General features: G+C 36.4%; 1 protein-coding gene across 2 annotated transcripts in view; it reads right to left on the bottom strand.

Annotated features, from left to right (window-relative positions):
- The window catches only part of LOC121671610 (macrophage mannose receptor 1-like), a 58,686-nt gene continuing 38,593 nt past the window's right edge, over positions 1 to 20,093 (bottom strand). For both annotated transcript variants that reach the window (XM_042043596.1, XM_042043597.1), the window contains 14 exons: positions 19,866 to 20,029; positions 18,891 to 18,958; positions 17,807 to 17,907; positions 17,161 to 17,303; positions 16,351 to 16,465; positions 14,356 to 14,525; positions 12,213 to 12,315; positions 11,120 to 11,349; positions 9,872 to 10,037; positions 9,385 to 9,537; positions 8,417 to 8,533; positions 6,398 to 6,565; positions 3,798 to 3,857; positions 1 to 3,415 (listed from right to left, as the gene is read on the bottom strand). In XM_042043596.1, coding sequence (XP_041899530.1) covers positions 3,165 to 3,415; positions 3,798 to 3,857; positions 6,398 to 6,565; positions 8,417 to 8,533; positions 9,385 to 9,537; positions 9,872 to 10,037; positions 11,120 to 11,349; positions 12,213 to 12,315; positions 14,356 to 14,525; positions 16,351 to 16,465; positions 17,161 to 17,303; positions 17,807 to 17,907; positions 18,891 to 18,958; positions 19,866 to 20,029 — 2,009 coding nt within the window. In that variant the 3' untranslated portion in view covers positions 1 to 3,164. The remainder of the gene's footprint in view (positions 3,416 to 3,797; positions 3,858 to 6,397; positions 6,566 to 8,416; positions 8,534 to 9,384; positions 9,538 to 9,871; positions 10,038 to 11,119; positions 11,350 to 12,212; positions 12,316 to 14,355; positions 14,526 to 16,350; positions 16,466 to 17,160; positions 17,304 to 17,806; positions 17,908 to 18,890; positions 18,959 to 19,865; positions 20,030 to 20,093) is intronic.

Below are 20,093 nucleotides of genomic sequence, written 5' to 3'. Positions count from 1 at the left end.
TTTCCAAACTATAAACATTTATTTCTTTCAAAAATACATACTCTAAACCTCAGCAGAAACATTCCAGCCTTAAAAAAAAAAAAAAAAGAGTGAACAACCTTTCCATTTTTTTATTTTCATGCTACATAATCAATGATTTTTTCTTTCTTTTTTCTAAACCTCCTGATGAAATACAAGAAATCTAGTCAGTATCAGAGGATTATAGATATGAACTGTTAGAGATCAGTTTAAAATTTTATTTTTCTATTCATATTCACTTGTTCATACTATTCATCATCTTGTTTTTCAAGGAATTATTTTCCTTGTTTTTACAGCAAGTATATTTCAGAAAAGCAAGAACCCAATACTTCTGTGAATGTGTATATACATGTATATATGTATGTAAAATACAGCCTGAGACCTCCCTTAAGTAGTGTCATCTGCTTGGGAGACAAAGTAAGAGATCACAAGAGCAATAGTTTGGTTCTAAGGCACCTGACAAACCCCAGTATGAATAGCAGTCAGTAGCAGAAAATGGTTGAAAGATTTAGTGAAGGATCAGAATATAGAAAATATAAAATTATAGTGTGTCCATATGAACATGAATCATTTCCAATAAAACACATTTATTTTTTCCAGTCAAATAGAGAAGCGTATTTTACCTATCTCTGTTCCTAGGTAAAAGCCTTCCATTTTATCCTGTATTAATTAGATATTGTTTAAAGTGTTCAAGCTTGTTTGTTTCTCCACCTTCTATTCAAAAACTGGTTAGAGTTTCTGTATAAAGTATCAGTGCCCATCTTCTGCTTACGACATGGAACGGTAATGATTTCCTGTGCTATAACTGCTACTGTTTCCATATTAATCTTTTTAATGGGAAATTTTCTTCAATTCCATTGTATTGAAATAGGAGGGACTGTAAACCATGCAGTTTAAATTTTCTCCTCTTCTGAAAATCTTTCAAGTCTTTTTCACTCACTCTTTCTAAAATGAGCAGGCTAAATAGCTCTGTCTTCAGAGCAGGGCTTCCGATTCGGGACCTTCTCTATTTTTTCTGTACCTGTTTGGACAGTAGAGCAGAACTGACACAGCATTTCACAGAAGCAACTACATCTACTGCCAGCTATCAACTAGCATGGCATTTTTAATTCTCTTCAATTCAGAGATGATGATGGATTTCAGGAAGAATAAAGGGATGAATGAGCTCAGATATCCAGGCTCCATTAGCAGGATTCCCTCCTCGACACTTTTCAGTGATGTACTTGATGAGTATGGCAAAGAACCAGAAATGAGCCATCCCCTCTATTTTTATCTTCTTTGCAATCATACCTTTGCATATGTGCATGGGAATACAGATTATCTGAAAGAAAGACTCAGTGCACAGATACCATTTTAAGATTGTGCAGGGCCCCAGAACAGGACTGATCTTCTTTTAGGTAGAGACTACGCCTGTCTGTTGTTTGCTCAACAGCCAGCACAGTGAGGCTGGGATTCCGGTCAGGCTCTCTTAGCTTTTCAATGTCCCTTTCACATAAATTTCTACCTGGCACCACTTCTCCACATAACTGACACAACATGACCCTTAGCCTCATCAATCAGTCAGTCAAGAGTTTTCTGTCATGAGCCACATCAGATGGCATAAAAAAATCATTAGAAGTACTGGCCCTTGAAAAAACATGCTTAAAAAACTGTGCATTAAAAATGGATCTAGCAGTAGGAACAGAGCAAGGAAATAACTGGGAGAAAGCAAGCAGAGCCAGAGAAAAGGAGCTCCTGGACAAATCCCATTTTACCTACATATGTCTGTAATTTAAGATTTTTACTAAATCCCTCAGCTCACATTCTTGTTTTGCCTTTAAGCAGATCATCCTGGGACAGATTCAGGAAAATATGGTTAACATAATACTTGACCACAACATTTGATGGTAATATTCTCTCACAGGTATCATCTCCTTTTTCATGTTACAGTGTCTTATATAGATGAGACTTTAAGATGAAAACCTATTTTAAAAAGATACTTTTTATCAAAGATAGTTATCATTTATTTCACAGAGCAAAATCTGAAACCACAAAATCAATTCAATCCTTGCAAACCTTTGTATGCAAGTGAGGAATCATGCATGATTTACATTTTACAGGATCTACAAAAATTAGGAATATAAACTCCTTGGGGAATCTAAGATGTCCATAAATAGTAGCTGATTTAACCATTTTAGAAAGTAAATAAAATCAGTAGTAACTATTACATTGATAAAGCTAAATTGTTCTTGACTTGCAGCACACACCCCACAAAACTATGCTACTTACTGAGAATCTGTGAAGAGCAGTACCAACATGTGATCACCATAACAGCTATCCAGAAACCTTCTGCTCCTAGAGACCTAGAGAACATGCACAGGCAACTTTCCTCCCTCTCCTCAGTAACTGTTGTCCTGATAAGAAGGAAGTTTTGCCACGACTTTCATCACCTCTCACCAACAAACCCACTTGTGGCCAGCCAAAACTGGCAGCTAATACAAACCACATTTTTCCACTCCAGAGGCCTGCCTCCAGACTTTACCTGATTAAATCCTAGAATACACAAACTACAAGAACGACATTCTTGATTTTCTGTGTTGTATGAAGCTGTGGGAACTGAAATAAAGTTCTTTTTCCCCACATGGTTCAAAGCGGATGCGCCCAAATACAGACTTATCATCTAGTAAGTATGCTTGTAGTTAAGTCCATGGGAATACTTGAAAGATGGTAGAATTAGAAGATGTTTACTGAATAGCTTTGCGTATCTGTTCAATAGCATGGTTTGAAATAAATCTGATGCAGAAACTTCAAATCTTTTGTGTGTTCCTCAAGTACATTTATCTATATTTTACTTTCTTTATTGTATCCATTTCTATTGTTCCATTTACTATTTAGTCAACATTATCACTTTTCTTAAGATGCACATTCACCAGCATGATCATCACATCCTGAGATCTGAAATCTTACACCTTATATAATGGCTACAAAGTAAAGTATCTGCAGTGCATGACAGTACACACACACAGAAACAGGCTATTACAGTAATTGCACATGAGAAAATACCTTTGGCTTAATTCTAGCTGCATAATTTTAATAAAACAAGGCACATTTTATTTTATTACATTACATTTTATATTACATATTACATTACATTTCCTTTTGTTACATTACAGTGTTGCATGTTCATTCCGTTCTATGTTGGTCACAAGATCCTTTGTGTCACTAATTCCAGGAACTGCATCACCATTGAAATACAAATTATTCTCAAAGCTGTCATTTGTTGGCAAGCAACTCTTTCTTCTTTCGTAGAAGAGATAGCCTGCAAGGCCACTTCCAACTAGGATGATGACAACAACAATAACTACAACTCCTGTTTTGCTGTGGCTCAGGGTAGAAGCCTTCTCATCTTTCGTCATTGCTGAAAACAAATAGGAAGAAATCAAGAGAATGCCACATAATCTTTATCTGATTACTGGAAACAAGTTCTTCAGAATGCATGATCTTTAAAGGAAAAGTGGTTCATTTGTTTCAAAGTAACAAGAGACAAAGGTAGCAACATAAAATAACTTGGTTTTAAATCCTAACTTTGCATCCTATATCACAAATTTTTTTTTTTTAGATCTGCATTTGGATACCAAATGGAGTATATTGTACACTATTAGGAAACAGTATCATCCTGGGAAACAGGTACAGTGCTTGGGTATATCAGAAAATTTAAGAGACGTAATACAGAATAGAATTTTTTGGTTTATGATCTTATGTTGTACTAGTTTTTTCTACTTGAAAGACAATATTCTTACCCATTGTAGGTATTTCAGCTGGTGGCATTTCAGATACTGGCGGCATTTCAGTTTCTGGAACTTGAAAACATTGAAAAATAATTGTGTTTTTGTATTATTACTTTATTTATTTCTACATTGTTTATTATCTATTTCTATATTTGGAACATACTGAAAATCATGTTCAGATAAATATATGGTAACACAAACCACTAAATACTTAAAACACTTGGGGTTTTGTTCATTCAAAATTATATACACTTAAGGCATAGCACAATGGTCTAGTTTTTCTGGTCTCACACACAGTTATTTACATAAACTAGCAGAAAAGAAAAAATATCAAAAAGCTCCATGGAGACTGATCCAGACATCAGAGTGAAACCACAAGAAAATCTATACAGCATCTTGAGGATAGACATGGTCAAACATAATCCTCAATATAATTAAAATTTCTTGCAGTACTTGTTATACAAACATAGCACATGTACTAAATTTGGCTGCCAAGAGACTTTGATGGCTTATCTGCATTGACACTTGAAATCACTCATGAACTTCAAAGTGTCCTAGCAGGTATCACATCCAAACTAGAAAGTTTGTAGCTCATTTAAATTTTAACATCTGGACCATGAAATCTGGCTTGCTGGGTAAATGGGCCATCATTTAAGATTAAGGTCTTTATTTTGCCATGTGGACATAAAATCATTGGTTTATAACTAAATCTTGAATCAATGCATCATGTTTCATTCCGAAAAAGGTGAGCTCAGAAATTTAAATTATTTTTACCAGTCCCCACTTATATCTTTTCCACAGTGCCGCCCAGTGACAGAACAGAGCCAGTGGACACCACTGTGTAACACAGGAGGTTCCCTCTGAACATCAGGGAACACTTCTTCACTGTGAGGGTGACTGGGCACTGGCACAGGCTGCCCAGGGAGGTTGTGAATTTCCATCCTTGGATTGTCACTACAGGCCCTCATAAGAAGTCCCTCTCCAGCTGTCTCGTGAGCCCTCTTTAGGTTCTGAAAGGTGCTCTAAGGCCTCCCTAGAACCTTCTCTTCTCCAGGCTGAGCACCTCCTCACTTACGAAGGTAGATACTTTATGGAATAGACCTGCTACAGAGCTCTCCAATTACTGTGGTAAAAATTACCTCAATAAATGGAACAGTAAACAGCATCTATTCTATGGGAAGACTTCAGTCACATTTTTGTGTTTCAGTGTCTTCAGAAAACAGGAAACATAACCATCAATAGCCAGTGCAACTCAGTTAAACCATGCTTCTAACGCTCCATTAGTCTATAGCTATTTAATAGTTTGTTTAAATTCTGCACGTGGAGCATAGTCACAGTTCTGAAAAACTATGCCAAGAAAATCTGCATTTCTATGACAAAGTAGGACTAGATTGTGTCCTGTTTTGGGGTGAGTGTCTATATAATCCTTGCATTGACACTGGAATTAGGCTGAATCCATGACATTCCAGATCAGGAGACCAGACTGGCTGAAGCTAATCCTAGAAAAAGTAACTAGTTTTCATCTGCTTCAGCTCTTTGCAATGGCTCAGCATCAAAACAAGTGAATGCCAGTAGCAGCACAAATAGTTGAATTGAGTGGTCAAAAAGGAACAGTGGCCATTTATTTTAACACTTGGTACCCACGCCTATGAATTTTTGTCGATGACAATGCAAAAAGATAGATGAATAGACTCTGAAAGGGTGGTTATACTGAGATTTTGCAGTATTTCCTGTAAAAGATACACTCATCATTACAAGCATTTGAGTAAGTAAGAATAATTTTGCATGAGAACAAATTTACAGAAAGGATAGCAGAATTTCTCTCATTTCCAGTATTGTAGAGGAAGTGGGTATATTGCAGCTACTACATGCATTTTCACCTTCTTAGGAAGCATAAATAAGAGACTTTGGTATCACAATACATGCTGAAAGAAATTATTATGATGACTTTTAGGAATACATATGCACTAGATGTCCTTACTGACAAATTTGCACATTCAGTTGTGTCAGGACACCTTCAGTTTAACACATTCAAACTATGCTATTTGCTTTCCTTTTAGTTCATCCATCTTTTCACAACAGGAGGACGCAGAGACAAAAGATCCCAAGCTGTTAAATAATTCACACTTCATAAATACTCAATTCACAGAACCGCTACGTCATACTCAGAAAACGTGCACATGAGACTGGCAGAGGGAAATAAACAACAGCTACTCCACAGGCAGAGCAGAGGGGGTACCCTAAGGAATATATTTGCATATAGATGAGACAAATTTGTGTATGCAAGACATGGTCCTTACATTGTGATTGCTCAAGAATTATCAATAGAAAACATGCAAACTTGTTAAGTGTGTACACTAGGTACGGTCAAGATATGAACACAGTCTTTTAAAAGCAATTCTTAAGAGACTTGAGCACTGTCCAGAACTCCTACTTTCTGGTAAGAGTCATTCTATCTCTTTGTTGGCAAGGAAGTGTGTGTGCATCCTTTGGCATTTATAAAAACTCAGAACCCCCAGCTAAAATGCATTGTGTGTAACAGGCACCGACTAATACTATCACACAAAGAGCATACTCCATACATAAAACTAATTCATAAATGCAGCACTTACTTTTTGGCTTTTTACAAATATATCCTTTGTAGGAAGAGCAATAGATATTATTCCAATACCCAGAGTTTGCATACATTTCAACGCAGTGCTCATTTGGTTGAGCAGAAGGTTCTCCGGCATTCCAGTTGACAAAATTCACTGCAGTGTTGTCTAGCCACAGCCAATCTCCTAGTTGAAAAAACATCAAATATGAAAAAAAAAGATAGTATTAATTTACATATTGACACCTTTACATGCTCCATATTTATTGCCTTTGTGAGAAATTTATTTGTCACCACTTTTGGAGACACACCATCAAACTATTTACTTCTGCCACAACTTGTTACCCCTAAGTTTTTATGTAAATGATACAGTGATCTTCCATTTTTGGAAAACGGCAAATGAATCTGGCTCATGGTGTTGCAAAGGCAAGACAGTTCCAAGAAGAATCTCCCACAAGTTATAGCAATGGTGCCGTGTCGATTATTTATTCTGTTTATAGAAAGTAATTACGTTAAAATATAACAACTTCACTAGAATGCCCTGATTTCAGTAATTTGTAGGAAGGTTTGGTGTTACTCTTTCCAAAGCCCACACTGAAGTCTTTTTAAGCCAAATTTTATTCCATTTGTTTTCCAGTTTCTGCTCCTTTCAACAAGCTTTACACAGACAATTTTTCTTTTTCCTTCCAAAATCTTGTGATCATTGTTGTTCAGCTATGCTTGGGACTTTCTGCTTCTTCCTTCCTGTTCCTTTTTTCTTTCTTTCTTTTAATAGGGCTATTTATTTAGAATAAGTGTGCCCCTTGTGACTATAAGTTGTACTCAAGCAAATTCTTAGACTCAGCAAGAAAGTTGTATTTTGGTTTCTTATAAGATTCTACATATTTTGCATTTGTTTTGGGGTTTTTTTTATAATTCCTGACACCCTTTGTGTGAGGACATGACATCTGAATATGATTTAGATACACACATAAAGGTATGAAATTTAGTTATGCAGTTATGCTGAAATCGCTATAATCATTGTCTAGAGCTATAAAGAAGAGCTGCTCTAGAAACACTTCAAAAAACATTTTTTGTGTCAATTGACCATGAGTAAACCTCAGCTTTCCTTTATGTGTCATGCATATAAATCACTACTCTCAAATTCTTTCCTTCACTAAAAATTTTCACTATTCCTGATTAAGATTCAAGCAATGTAATTGAAAAGTTTTCTTCTCCCTAAAAAGTCTATCATTCAAGTGCTTGGGTAGGCAGTTGTAAAAAAAATCCTCCAAAACTCAAAGCCCCACCTCAAGTCACCTGAACTATTTTGCAACTCTGCCACTGACAGTTATACCAGGACTTTTTACCTGAACAATAAAAGACTGAACTTTAAAGTCTGTCGTAAAAATAGATCTATCTAATTAAATACTGACTGTATTAATGAAAAAGAATAGTTACCAAATTTAAGATTTAATTAAAACATTCTATTGCCTATTATATCTTGCTTTATCTTCCCTAAAGTGAGGCAGAAAATAGAAAAACTTGTGATACACAATTCCAAAGACACAATCTTCAACTGAAGCTCTTCTGAGGGCCAGCTGTAACTAAAATGAGAGACTGGTCATTCCAGGATGGTGATTCCAAAGACTAAAGGTGATGTTAGCCACATTATTCTCCAGCTCAAAAATTGAAGCATCTCAGCGAAAGACACATGGATCCCTGGCCTACTCACATTTGAGAAGAACCATTTGTCTTTGGCTCGACTCCAGACACAGTCTTCTCTGTATTCTGCTATATGCACCTTTGTACCTTACTTTGTTGTGAATTACTTTTCTTCCTATAAGGTGAAGTTTCTGTGCCTGGTCTTTCTGTTATGTATTATTGGTTATTTCTTGATTGCAATTTACCAGCTTCCCCTATGACGATAATACAGTAAATTTTCTAATTTCGTTACATACATATTGCAGAAGTATAATGTGAAATTTTCAACACTCATGTAAAACAACTTGTAGTAATTATTCACTAAGGAAAAAGACGTTCAAAGTAAAGAAAGTACCATCAACATTTCTGTACATTCCTGTCCAAAATGTTGATGTTTTCCCTTCAAGTGGTTCAAGGTTGTAGGTCAGAAAGCTGGCTTCAGCTGGGTCTTCAACCGAGACCAAAGTGGCACCTGGAAGACACAGGGAAAGAAAAATCTCTTAGAAATGTTTCACAGTGGAAAGCATTCTCATTGTCCTGTCAACAAACTCGTTCATGAGAGCCCAGGAACCTCTCAGGAGTGCCAGAAAAGAGAGGGAGTCTTCTCACCCAGTACCATTTGCCATGGGTTTCACTGGCAGGTTTACTATCAGTGAAGGCCTAGGGTGCAATTCACCTGACCACGTCAGTATGTACTTCCAGGGAAGATAAAGCTATAATCAGTTCCACTGGCAGAGTTAATGAGATCTCTGCATAATCTAATGGGAGACCAGACACCATTGCCACCAATGCTATAGACAACAATGCTACAGACATATGAAGCCCAGCATAATCAATCTTCATCCCTTTCCCAAAGAAGGAAGTTGAGAGAATGAAACTGCTCAACAGCCCTAGTTTACTCATATATTATCCAGACTGAAGAGCTGTAACTTTCACTCCAGTGGCATAAAATTCCTATAATCAAGGGGGAAATTAGATCAAAAATACAAAAGATATAAATTCCATTAAAACAAGCTTTAGTGACTGCTGTGGATGAAGCTGTTTATGCCCTATCAGGGTCAAAGTACAAGTTTTCCACTTTTATGATCTTCACTCCAGGCCACACAGCTCCTCTCATGCCTGGTCCCATACACGAGACACAGTGTGTGCCATTGGTACAGAGCTGTTTTCCATTTCCTCCCAAATTAAGGCAATAATTGGATGCAATTGTCTTGTCCAACACTTGAACCATCCTTGAAATCACAAAAACACATAACACATGTTCAGCTTTCTACCGTTAGGAAAACAAGTCAGGAATATGTGCTCATAAAGTAGGATACTCACCTAGTCGAAGACATTCTAAAGAGGCCTGGGCCCAGTTTCTTGAAGATGAGGATTCAATGTAGTAGCAATGACCTCGGAAAGGGATCCAAGATCTGTGTCCTTCTGATTCAGGGCACTTTCCTGGAAGCTGAGGGGGCTCGGTGGGAGCTTGAACTGATTAAACATAGTTAAAAAAACCATGTGACTACTCCCTGACATTCATTGCCTTTTGATTTTTGAGGTTTTTGATATTGCAAGTTTATTCAATAGCAGAATAAACAGCACGTAATGGGAGTCTAAGCTTTGCAAAATTTATCTAACATTACGGATATAAAGTGATTATTCACAGTCACACTAGCCCTTTTTTACTATTTGTTTGCCCTAATTTTAAAGTACAATTCAACCTATGTAACTTCTAATGATTTCATCTATTTAGGTCTTGAAATAAAACCCAGCATCTCCAAAGAGACATTGGTTGCAATTGCAATGGTCAGATTGAAGTTCTTACCATCAGATTTTTTACAAACAGAGAAGTAACTTTCATTGCAGAATCCTGTCTTCCAGACTCCAGTAATGTCAAGATAGACACAGCCTATTTTCTGCTTTGGCTCCCCTTCAGCCCATTTAGTGTACTTCATTCTCCAGTTATCAATCCATTCATAATGCCCATTGGTCTAAGAAAAAAACACATCAACTGGAATGATTAAACTCTATCTATCTACTCTGACTACGTAGTATTTTGTGCTAAAAGGATTGGAGCCTTTCTTAGAAACCAATAACAAATACAAATGGTTCGAACTTCGAAGTTTTTGTTGTGACAAATGGCTATTTATTGAGAAATACAGTAGTGCAACAAGTACTTTTCAGCAAAAGGAAATGCAAAGTGACATTGAGTTAATTTTTAACTTAACAATACCTTTAATGTGGGACTGATAACAATTTCATTTAAAATAATTTGTAGGAGTGAAATTCGGATGGCTAATTTTTGCACTAGCCATTTCCGCAGAAGTTTCAAGACACATAGATTATTTTAGCTTGAAATGTATTTAAAACCATAATCATTTCCCACCAAAGCTGGTAAACTCAGTGATTCATCCTGGTGATTAATGTTAGAGAGTTCTTTTGACTTTTAGGAAGTGGTGTGTTATGTTCCTATATTCGGGGTTTTTTCATTTGCTCAGCCAAATGGAGTGAGTGTGGGACAACTGTCTGTGCCAAGAGGAACAAAAATTGTATATAAATATGCAGAAAGTATTAAAATACCAAACAACTGGGAAAGGGGAGACAAAAAAATTAAACTAGGTAAACTAATTAATTATTTTCTTAACTATCCTCAACAATGTTTAAATATTTATAGTAATAGCACATTATTATATTTCTCAAAATTAGGTATTGTTATTTAGAATAAATGCTTTCTTCTCTAAATTCTAAAATATGAGGATTTTATATCACATATATATCACATTTATACCTGAGATATATATATATATAGACATATTCCAAGATGCTGGCCTAAATTGTCTTATTTGAAAGTGCACAGAGTGGAATATCATAGAAAAAGTGTGAAAAGCATGTGCAATATATACAATTTAATCAGATTAACAGAAGAGGATGGATTCCTCTGACAGCACAAAAAAGTATTTAGGTCCAAGATATAAACAAATAAGCTAAAATAAAGAGAGATAATAAGACTTTGCAGTTCCTGATTTGTCCATGAGAGAAGCAGCATCATGTTCAATTAGTTTAATGTTCTTACCACATTACTGTTAAGACCAATCCACACTGGAACCCCATACTTTAATATCTTCAGCCACAGGAATGAATGACTGTAGGGGTCTAAGACACTGGAAAGGTCAAATTGATTTTGTTTGCAGTTTTTCTGTGCATCCTCCCATGTCATTTTGCTATGGATGAACAAATAACTACTGTTACCATAACGGATAATGTTCGATGGGGATGAAGTTGTAGAAGGCAGAAATTCAGCATCTGTAAAATAAAGGATGAAAAAAAGACCCATATGCTTGTTCAAAAGGTATGATTTCACTGTGGTTGCAAATAGAATTAAACAAAGGTCTTCCTTCTTTATTTCGTATTCCCTGATTTACAGTCAGCATGGGTTATATGCACTATGCTTTGAGCCAGCATCAGTAGTAAAATTTAATTACAAAGCTGTAGAAAGGAAAAGAGCTGCTTAAAGCAACTTCTGACAAAGAGTAAAGGAGCATTCTGTATAATCATCAAGAACAGTATTACTGAAATTACTTAGGATTAGGTCATAATTTTTTTCATAATTTTTTTTTCATCAAATGAAATGGTTTGCAGAAACTGTGTGGTTTTCCAAGGATTTTTTTTTCCCAAGAAATAAAATATTCACAACAGAGCAGTCCTTAAAAATTATTCATGTACTTAAACAGATGATAGATTTCAATATTTTAGACTCTTTTTTGGAGGCGATTTTGCTCAAGTTCAGTGCAGATGAGTTACAGTCTCACTCCAGACAGTTCATGCTACATGCACAAACCAGTATTTTCCATAACAGGTTTTGAAAGCCAGTGTGCGCAGAAAATTAAAAAACCATGGAACAAATGTCATATCGAGGGTCATACTAGACACAAAGATGCAGATACAAATTCCAGCTCAGGAAGATAGCAACACAGCATTTGCTGGGAAGGGTCAAGTGACAGCAGTGACTAACTGGACTTCTGACACTTTCGACCCTTTTGTTCCTGCCTGAAGAACAATTTGTACATTTATCTTTATTGGAAGCAAAAGGATGTTTAAATCCACGTATTTAAGCAATTCCTGGAATAAAACAGGTTTGACTGTGTTTTAAATAAAAAGAGAAGTACCTGCATTAATTTGGCATATATATCCTCTGCTGTTATCACAACTCTGATCAGCCCACTTCCCTGCTTCCTTAACAGGTTTGTTTCTCATAACAACACAATCAGCCTCGAGGCAAAGAGATACAACATCAGTTAAAAATAGATAGAAAAAGCAAATACAAAACTTTTGTCCCCCTTTCACATCTTCAGACACGAGTAATGCATTAATTTTACTCTCATATCTTTGTAACATTTAGGAGCACAAGCTTTAAGTTCCACAAGTGATGTGGAAGTTCTATTCCACTTACACTTTACAAATCTCTTAATTACCTTTTATTGCACTACACTGGGGTGAGTAAGCAGACCAGAGAAACTATAGTATTCCTAATGCTCAGGCATACAGCATGGAGAGAAGGAGTCACAGACAATATAAAGAGAAATTAGACCAATAATTGTAGAAAAGACTGGTTAACTTTGCCCCAGAAATAAAACGGGACCCTTAATGTGCAATGCAACAATTGTTTCAAGCTGCAATAGTACACAGAGCAAAGTAGAACAGCTCCTGACCAAAGGCACTGATCTGTCAGTAGCACCCTTGCTATGACATTTCAACTTCTCTCACACGGACACAATAGCTAGAACTCAGGTTAGCACATATAAAATAAACAGTTACCAGTGCAAAAGCCTGCAGGGTTACAAGTGGCTTTGTGCAATGAAACATCCATATTTATTTATTCTATTTACGTAGTTGCTTTTTTTTTCTGTCCATGAGAAGATGTACAGATAAATACTTCACTTGTGAGTGAAAAGCATTGGGATTTAAAAGCTGCATACTAATTTGTACTACCTATGACAACATTTTTTGCTAAGATCAAGTAAACTTAAAAATAAATCTGAAATTTATAAAAGAAGGACTTTTTAAGTTGTCACATAAGTCTTCATAAAAATCCTATTACTTTACATAAAAAGAGACAATCATATATTATTTCTTTCAGAAGTAGCATTTTAAAATATTTTTCTTTTGAACTCCAAATTCTTCCTAATTTTCTTCCTCCTTTAGAGATAAGGACCTCACAGGTGTTACTTTCAAAAGCAGGGAAAAGGACATTATATATAGAAATAAAATTTCTACATTAAAAACCTCATTCAAGAGAAATAGAGTTAGCACTATAAAGTGCTGTAGTTCCAGAGTACAGAACTATCTACACACACACGATCAGAAAGAAAGGAACTCTGTGACCTATCAGATCATTTTGTTTGACAGAGAGATAGAGAAAGAGATTTTTGGTGGTTTTGGTATTTTTTTCCCTTGTAAAAATTGAATGGGTGTCTTTTTATAGACTCCCATCCTCTCTGCAACTGTGACTGGCAGAATTTGTGTATTTGCTTCTATGTAAGGCACCAGTTTAAGGGGAATGTTTGTAAATGCCCCCTTGCAAACTACATGCCAACTGAGGAACCTGCCAAGTTCCGGCACAACTGTCGACAGAGGACTAGAAGGATGTCCTCATTCTGTGCTTTGGGGCAAATGCCATGGGCAGGAAAACCACTGCCCTCTTTACACAGCCCATGAGAGAACACAGGCTGAACATAGAAGCTGTGTAGCCTTCATGAACACAGAGAACTGAAAACTGAGACAAGTCTTTGTATGAGCACTCCACAGATCCTGTCACCAACTGATACAGCAACTGCACAAGGGCTCAAAACCATTCTCTCTACCTGGATTTATATTCGACATGTATAAAAGTAGAAAGTAGTGAGTCAAGCAGCAACATGCCTAAAATCACCACAAATGCATGAATCCAGTCTTAAGCAAAGCGGGTGTCGATCTCTTCTCCCCAGTATAACAAGTGATAGAACAAGAGGAAATGGCCTGAAGTTGTGACAAGAAACTGACACAACTTTGCATTGGATATTAGGAAAAATTTCATCACCCAAAGAATTTTCAGGCATTGGAACAGGCTGCCCAGGGAAAAGTGGTTGAGTCACCATCAATCAAGGTGTTTAAAAGATGTGTATGAGGCACTCAGGGACATGGTTTAGTGGTGGCCTTGGCAGTGCTGTATTAAGGGTTGAACTAAAGGATCTTAGAAGCCTTTTCCAAACTAAATGATTCTATGATTCTATAAAATCAAATTTCAGTGAACAATTTGTGATTGCTATTTACCTGGCCGCTGTATGCATATAAATCCATATGTCCTGATGGGAAGCCTTTGGCCCAGTTTGTAAAGTAAACCCCTGTTCCATCTGTCCAGAGGAACCTCATTTCATGATTTATATCATTTAATCCAATCCATGTATCAGTAACAAAATCTTTTAAATGGAAGGTGAGGAAAGCTAGAATAAAAAAATGCAAAGAAAAAGAGGAATAATTTTAATGTAGGATATTTAGAATATTTGGCCTCACTGAGACTGGTGATATTAAATACCTTTTCTGAAATACAGAACACTCCACTGCTGGCACCACAAGCAGGTAAGATGAAAAGGAGATGAATGTTGAGTTTGATGAACAGGGAACCAGATATATAACTGTGGCTTTGGGCAAAATACTTCACCTAAGTATCTAACCTGCCACAGGGATGAACCCAAAAATGTGACAGAAATGTTTTTTATAATGTCTCAAGACACTTTTGAATCCTAGTTCAGCAATGAGCCATAAACAGCCATGGGGATCACATACATTTTTGATAATCCCACAAGTGTGGTTGCTCCCCAGTGACAAAACAGCAGCACCGAGCTCCTGCCATTTGTGTATCTGCACAAGCAGTGCTATTCTAGAACCATGAGGGTGTTTTTTCCCTCCCTGGGAAGCTGGGCAATAGCCTGCACTGCGTTGGCACAGAGCATAATGCACAAGCAATGTGCTTCAAATGAGTCTTAACAGAGCTATTAAAAACAAGCAAACCAAGTGTCCAGGTGAGTGCTGATGTGTCGTACAAATAGAGCAGGCTAGGTCAGCTGATATTCATCAGTCCACTAATCCATTATACATCAAATGCTGTAATAAAATGAACATATCATGGGGTTTTGCCATGCTCTGCAGTCATTGTTATGAATTTTTTCCTCTGAAAAGAATAGATTAATTTCTGCCTGCTCTGTTAATCATTCACTTTCCCTTAGCATTTTTAAATGCATGCAATTTACTCCTCCAGGAATGAAACGCGTGTATTTCTTTGCCAAACATTAGCATTTCTGTTCTGCCAGAAACTGCAACAGGAACTCAAGCCTTTATGCCTGCACTTCCTCCAATCATGATAATTTTGTGCTAATAGCTTCGTTGCTCATTTCTCTTTTACCTAGAATTCAAGTCCTGTGCACGAGCTAACCAGCTGAAATCTGTACTGCAGAAATTATGTAGGATAAGAATATAACTGTTTGACAAATGCAAGTTTGATTCTTCAGCTCTTCACAAGTGGAAAACACAATTAGTACTAAGTTCTTAACAGCAGTTTAAATTCAAACTATTTAATTGCTCAGACTTCAATGAATTGTTTTACAATGGTTGAGTTTTCAATGTGCTCTCTTGAGTTGGGCAGCATCTGTTTTTCATCACATTCACATGAAGGATAAAACAGTATGTCTAAAAAAAAGGGTGTTATTAACATCTATCACGGTCTTCCCCGTTTTTAGTTTGAACGTGTGCCTTGTTTATTCAAGCATGAGGTAACTTTCCCCTGCTAATCTCCCTAAGACAGGGATGCAGCTCTTAGGTTCATTACAATAAGCTCTTCTACTGAAAACGTGAGCTCTGGGTATGTATATGAGCACTCAAACCTGTTTCAAGATGCCCACAGGCAAGTTCTCATCCTAAAGGTGTTCTGCCTGATTTAATAGGAAAGCCATGCAGCAAGTTAATGCCACCTAGTGAAACCACATTGTTTAGAATGGAAATTGCAGGGTCCAGCTGGCGTCATGTGCAAACAGGAAAAAACAGTACTTTGGCTGCCAGGACAATATACACATATATATATCTGAGCCAACACTAAAATTTGGTAGATTCAAGTGAAGACCTCATTGCAAATTTCTAAAAATTATATGTTTTGGAATAAAAATCAGATATGCAATTGTTATTCAAATCTGTTCATATTTAGACAAAAACCCCAGCCAGCCTGTAAGGATTAAATGTCATCTCATCTAGTTGCTACAAAACTGTGCACAGTACCTTGCACTTGTTCATTAGGGATCGAGGCCAGGTTTCCTCCTAAATTCATGCAAGCTGTCCGTGCAGCATGCCAAGTAACACGTTCGTCTTCTGTAGATCCAAATATTTTGTAACACTAAAATATGAACAAATTCTCTATATATTATCTTTACTCCAATATCCTTCAATTGATAAGCACTGCTTAAACAGAGCAGGATGGAGAAAAGGCAGTAAAAAAATGCATTTATCTGAAAAAATACATTCAAATTTAAATGAGCTTTTTATGTTGGTCCTGGTTCTATATAAAATTATAAGTCTCAATAAAGTGTTTTTCTCAACAATTAGACATGATCTGAAATCCCTAGAAAATAAGCAAATCCTGATTTTTTATAGAGAGCTAACAGCGATAAGTTACGCATGACTGATCTTAGTCTGATTATTAATTTTACTCTACAAAGCATACCATGTTAGTAAAGTTATGGAAGACAAAGTATAGTCAGGAAAAGCATTATGGTTTGGTTAAAAACCACCAAGATCAAGGCATCAATACTTCAGGAATTTGGATTAAATGTGTATGAAAAGATTTGAAGAGCTGACTAGAGAATGTCTTTCTGCAACTGCTACTGAATATGCCTCATTAGAATCATCAAAAAAGCACTTTTCCTGCAAAACAGTGGGTGGGCAAACAAAGAAAAGCATGCATGTGTCATAGCTCTCTGCATAAAAATAATAATATTTTGTTTTAATAAGGAACAGTATGATTAATAATTCCCTTGTTTTCTATGTAATGCTTTGCCAAACATCCAGCGTGCACTATATTTGTTATGGTACCTTGTTACGAAAAGAAAGCCAAGCTGGACGACATCCTCTTGGAGTTGATAATGTTGTTGGAGGAACAGTTGAATTAATGGAACTGTTGTGCCTTTCACATATGTAGGGATTTGGATAGCCACAGTTTATATCATTCCAAAATCCTGGATGTAAGATAAACGGGGAACTGTATGACACCACATCTCAAGTGGGTTAATGGAAATCAGTTTCACTCATGCTGTCATAAAGTGCTTTTAGTTGAAAGATAAGATCAAAGGTGTCCCTCAGTTTGTTTTCATTCAATATCAGTGTCTAGGGAAAAATATGTTACTTTATATACACAATAATTACAGAATGTTAAAAGCCTTGTAGAACCAGGTACTAGAAATTTCATAGCAACACATCAGCTCAATTTTGATAAAAAATATAAGCCAGCAATCACAACCAAAGGCCTCTAGCCACAGACCTCTATCAGAGCTTCTGCATGTTAAGGTAAGCACAAGGGTACAAAATTATTAAAACCTGTAAGTAATACTATGGTCTACTTCAATAACTTTTTGCAAAAGATAAAAAAAAGAGGGGGAAAGGGTGCCTCTCAGAAGAAAAAAAATGTTGTGATGCAAACACACAAATAATGAAATTCATGCAAGAAACATACAAAACTCACCTAAATTCTTATACATAACTACACAGTTTTCATCATTATTTGCAAAGTTAGGTTCATGTGGTGCCCATGCCAAATAATTCACTGGAGTGCCATCCATCCATCTTAAGAAAAACAATCCAACAAAATGCTTCTTTAACATAAAACAGAATTTCTTCCATGTTAAAAAAGTAACTTTGCAATATGCTAAATATAACTGTTCATAGTAAAGTGTACAAGGTTTTTTAACCAAATTGCCTCTTTACTAGTTGCACTAAACCCACTCTCTGCACAAAGACATACAAGGTAAAATACAAACATTGAAAAAGGTGAACATCCGTGTAGATCAGGCAATGTAGAACAAAATCATAACCAGGCAAATTATTAGGACACATCTTTCTAGTGGTCTGCAAGTGACAGAGGTGCCCAGGTTCATCTTTCAGGCACATGCACAACATACTTAAAAGTATATTCATCTTAGGGTCCCCTACAAAACCAGAAAGGCAAAACCACTTCATTTTCAGAGAGTGACCTGGCCCACCCAACACCCTAATTATCCTCTGGAGGTCCCTCATTGTCACTGTGGACTGTAAGGAGAACTGAGAACTACTAGGCATCTATCCAGGCACTTCAAACACAGATGGAACTGAATCCAAGCCTGAATGAACACCACATGTCAAAATCAATATGGTGCTGTATAATGAAATTCAGAAAGGCTTGCAGGAAACCTGCTGGTCCTCACAGTGCAACAGCTATCTTTGTTCTAGAAAAGGAAAATAGGTTTCATTTGTTCCTTTATTAGAGTCTGTTCTCAACAGTTAAGGACAGGGAAAAAGAACATTTTTACCTACTAGAAGTCTTATATTTGTAGTTTGGATGTCTATTTATATTTTCAATATAAACCATACAATAAAGGAAACTAGAATTCCTGGATAAAAATTCAAAATACATTATCTGCAGTGCAATTTTTCAGTCATCTTTGGGCGAATTCTATTTAGGAAACATGCAGCATTTCTTCTGAATAATCTAGAGCTAAATTAAGATGGAATTAAACCTCTTGAGAATACAATCATTTTTAAATTAAGACTCAAAATTGGGTAGGACCTACCTTGTACGTTGGTCAATACTTAGTTGTAAACCAATGAAATATGCATCCTTTTTGCCATTTTTCAATATCTAGAATGCAAAAATTAAAATTCTACAAATGTCCTCTATGGTCATATAAATCTATCATGTTACTCATGAGTAATATACCTCTAACTGAGGGAGGATATGAACTGGATATATTCTCTAGCTACAACATTTAAGTTAAAGCAGCTCACAACTGACAGTCCACAGTCAAACTTCACCACTGGCCAAAGGTGTGGTCACCATATCAACACTTCCCACATTTTACTTGAAAGCCACTGAAATCAGCACCTATTACAGTATCTGCAGTGGACTTTATCTGATAAATTTCTTGCAAAGACAGGCCCCTTCCTACATTTTGGATATAAATTGATATGCGCCCTTGTGTCCTCTCACTGTCACTCTTCAGCCAGCTCAGGAAATGTTCTATGTAATTCAAATACAACTTTTAAGCACATTCCTGATTAAAAATCAGTTGGCCTCAGGCAGCATAAAAAGCAAACAACTCCAACAATATATGAAACAAGATTTCAAAGCTCTTTCTCATGGCATAATCCATGTTCCAGTTTGTACTCTCTTCATAATTATATTCTCACAACAAGAAGGAGGCAAAGGAGCAAACCTGAGGACCAAAAAGAGACAGCTAGGTAGACTGTAACCCAGATAAATGGACAAGATCTAAAGTCAAGGTTCTGAGTGTTGCATGCAAGTCAGTTGCTGGTTTGATTCTCTACTTAAGATAACCTACACAATCATAGCTCACTAGTGCAATACCTTTTGCTAAAATGAAGCCACAGATCCCTTAAAAGTTAGCATTAGTTTGTTCTTCATACTAATCTGGCTTAGTGTAACCGACATTTCACTATAAAAATTTGTAGGGAGAACACCATGGTGAAAAGGATTTGTGCCCATGCTCACTTGTGGTTTATTCCACAGTATTAATGATTTTTCTTACATATTGCCAGAGGAACTTTCTTTCACTTTCACTCTCAATGACGGAAAGGTCTCCAAAGTTCTTTTTGCAGAACTCACGACCCTCCTCCATAGGAGCAGTCTCAGTGCTGAAATAGTATTGTTTGTCTTCATGTATAATCCATCCATCCTCAGTAGTCTTGTATTCTGTAAGATAATTGCCAAGCTAACTATACTGCTCCTGAGGTACAAGACATCCTCCTCAAAAAAA

Source organism: Corvus kubaryi, unplaced genomic scaffold (assembly GCF_017639235.1).
Source record: "Corvus kubaryi isolate FWS band 111438036 unplaced genomic scaffold, C.kubaryi_AGA036_p1.0 37398, whole genome shotgun sequence".
Taxonomy (NCBI): domain Eukaryota; kingdom Metazoa; phylum Chordata; class Aves; order Passeriformes; family Corvidae; genus Corvus; species Corvus kubaryi.
This window is presented reverse-complemented; position numbering and strand designations above follow the sequence as displayed.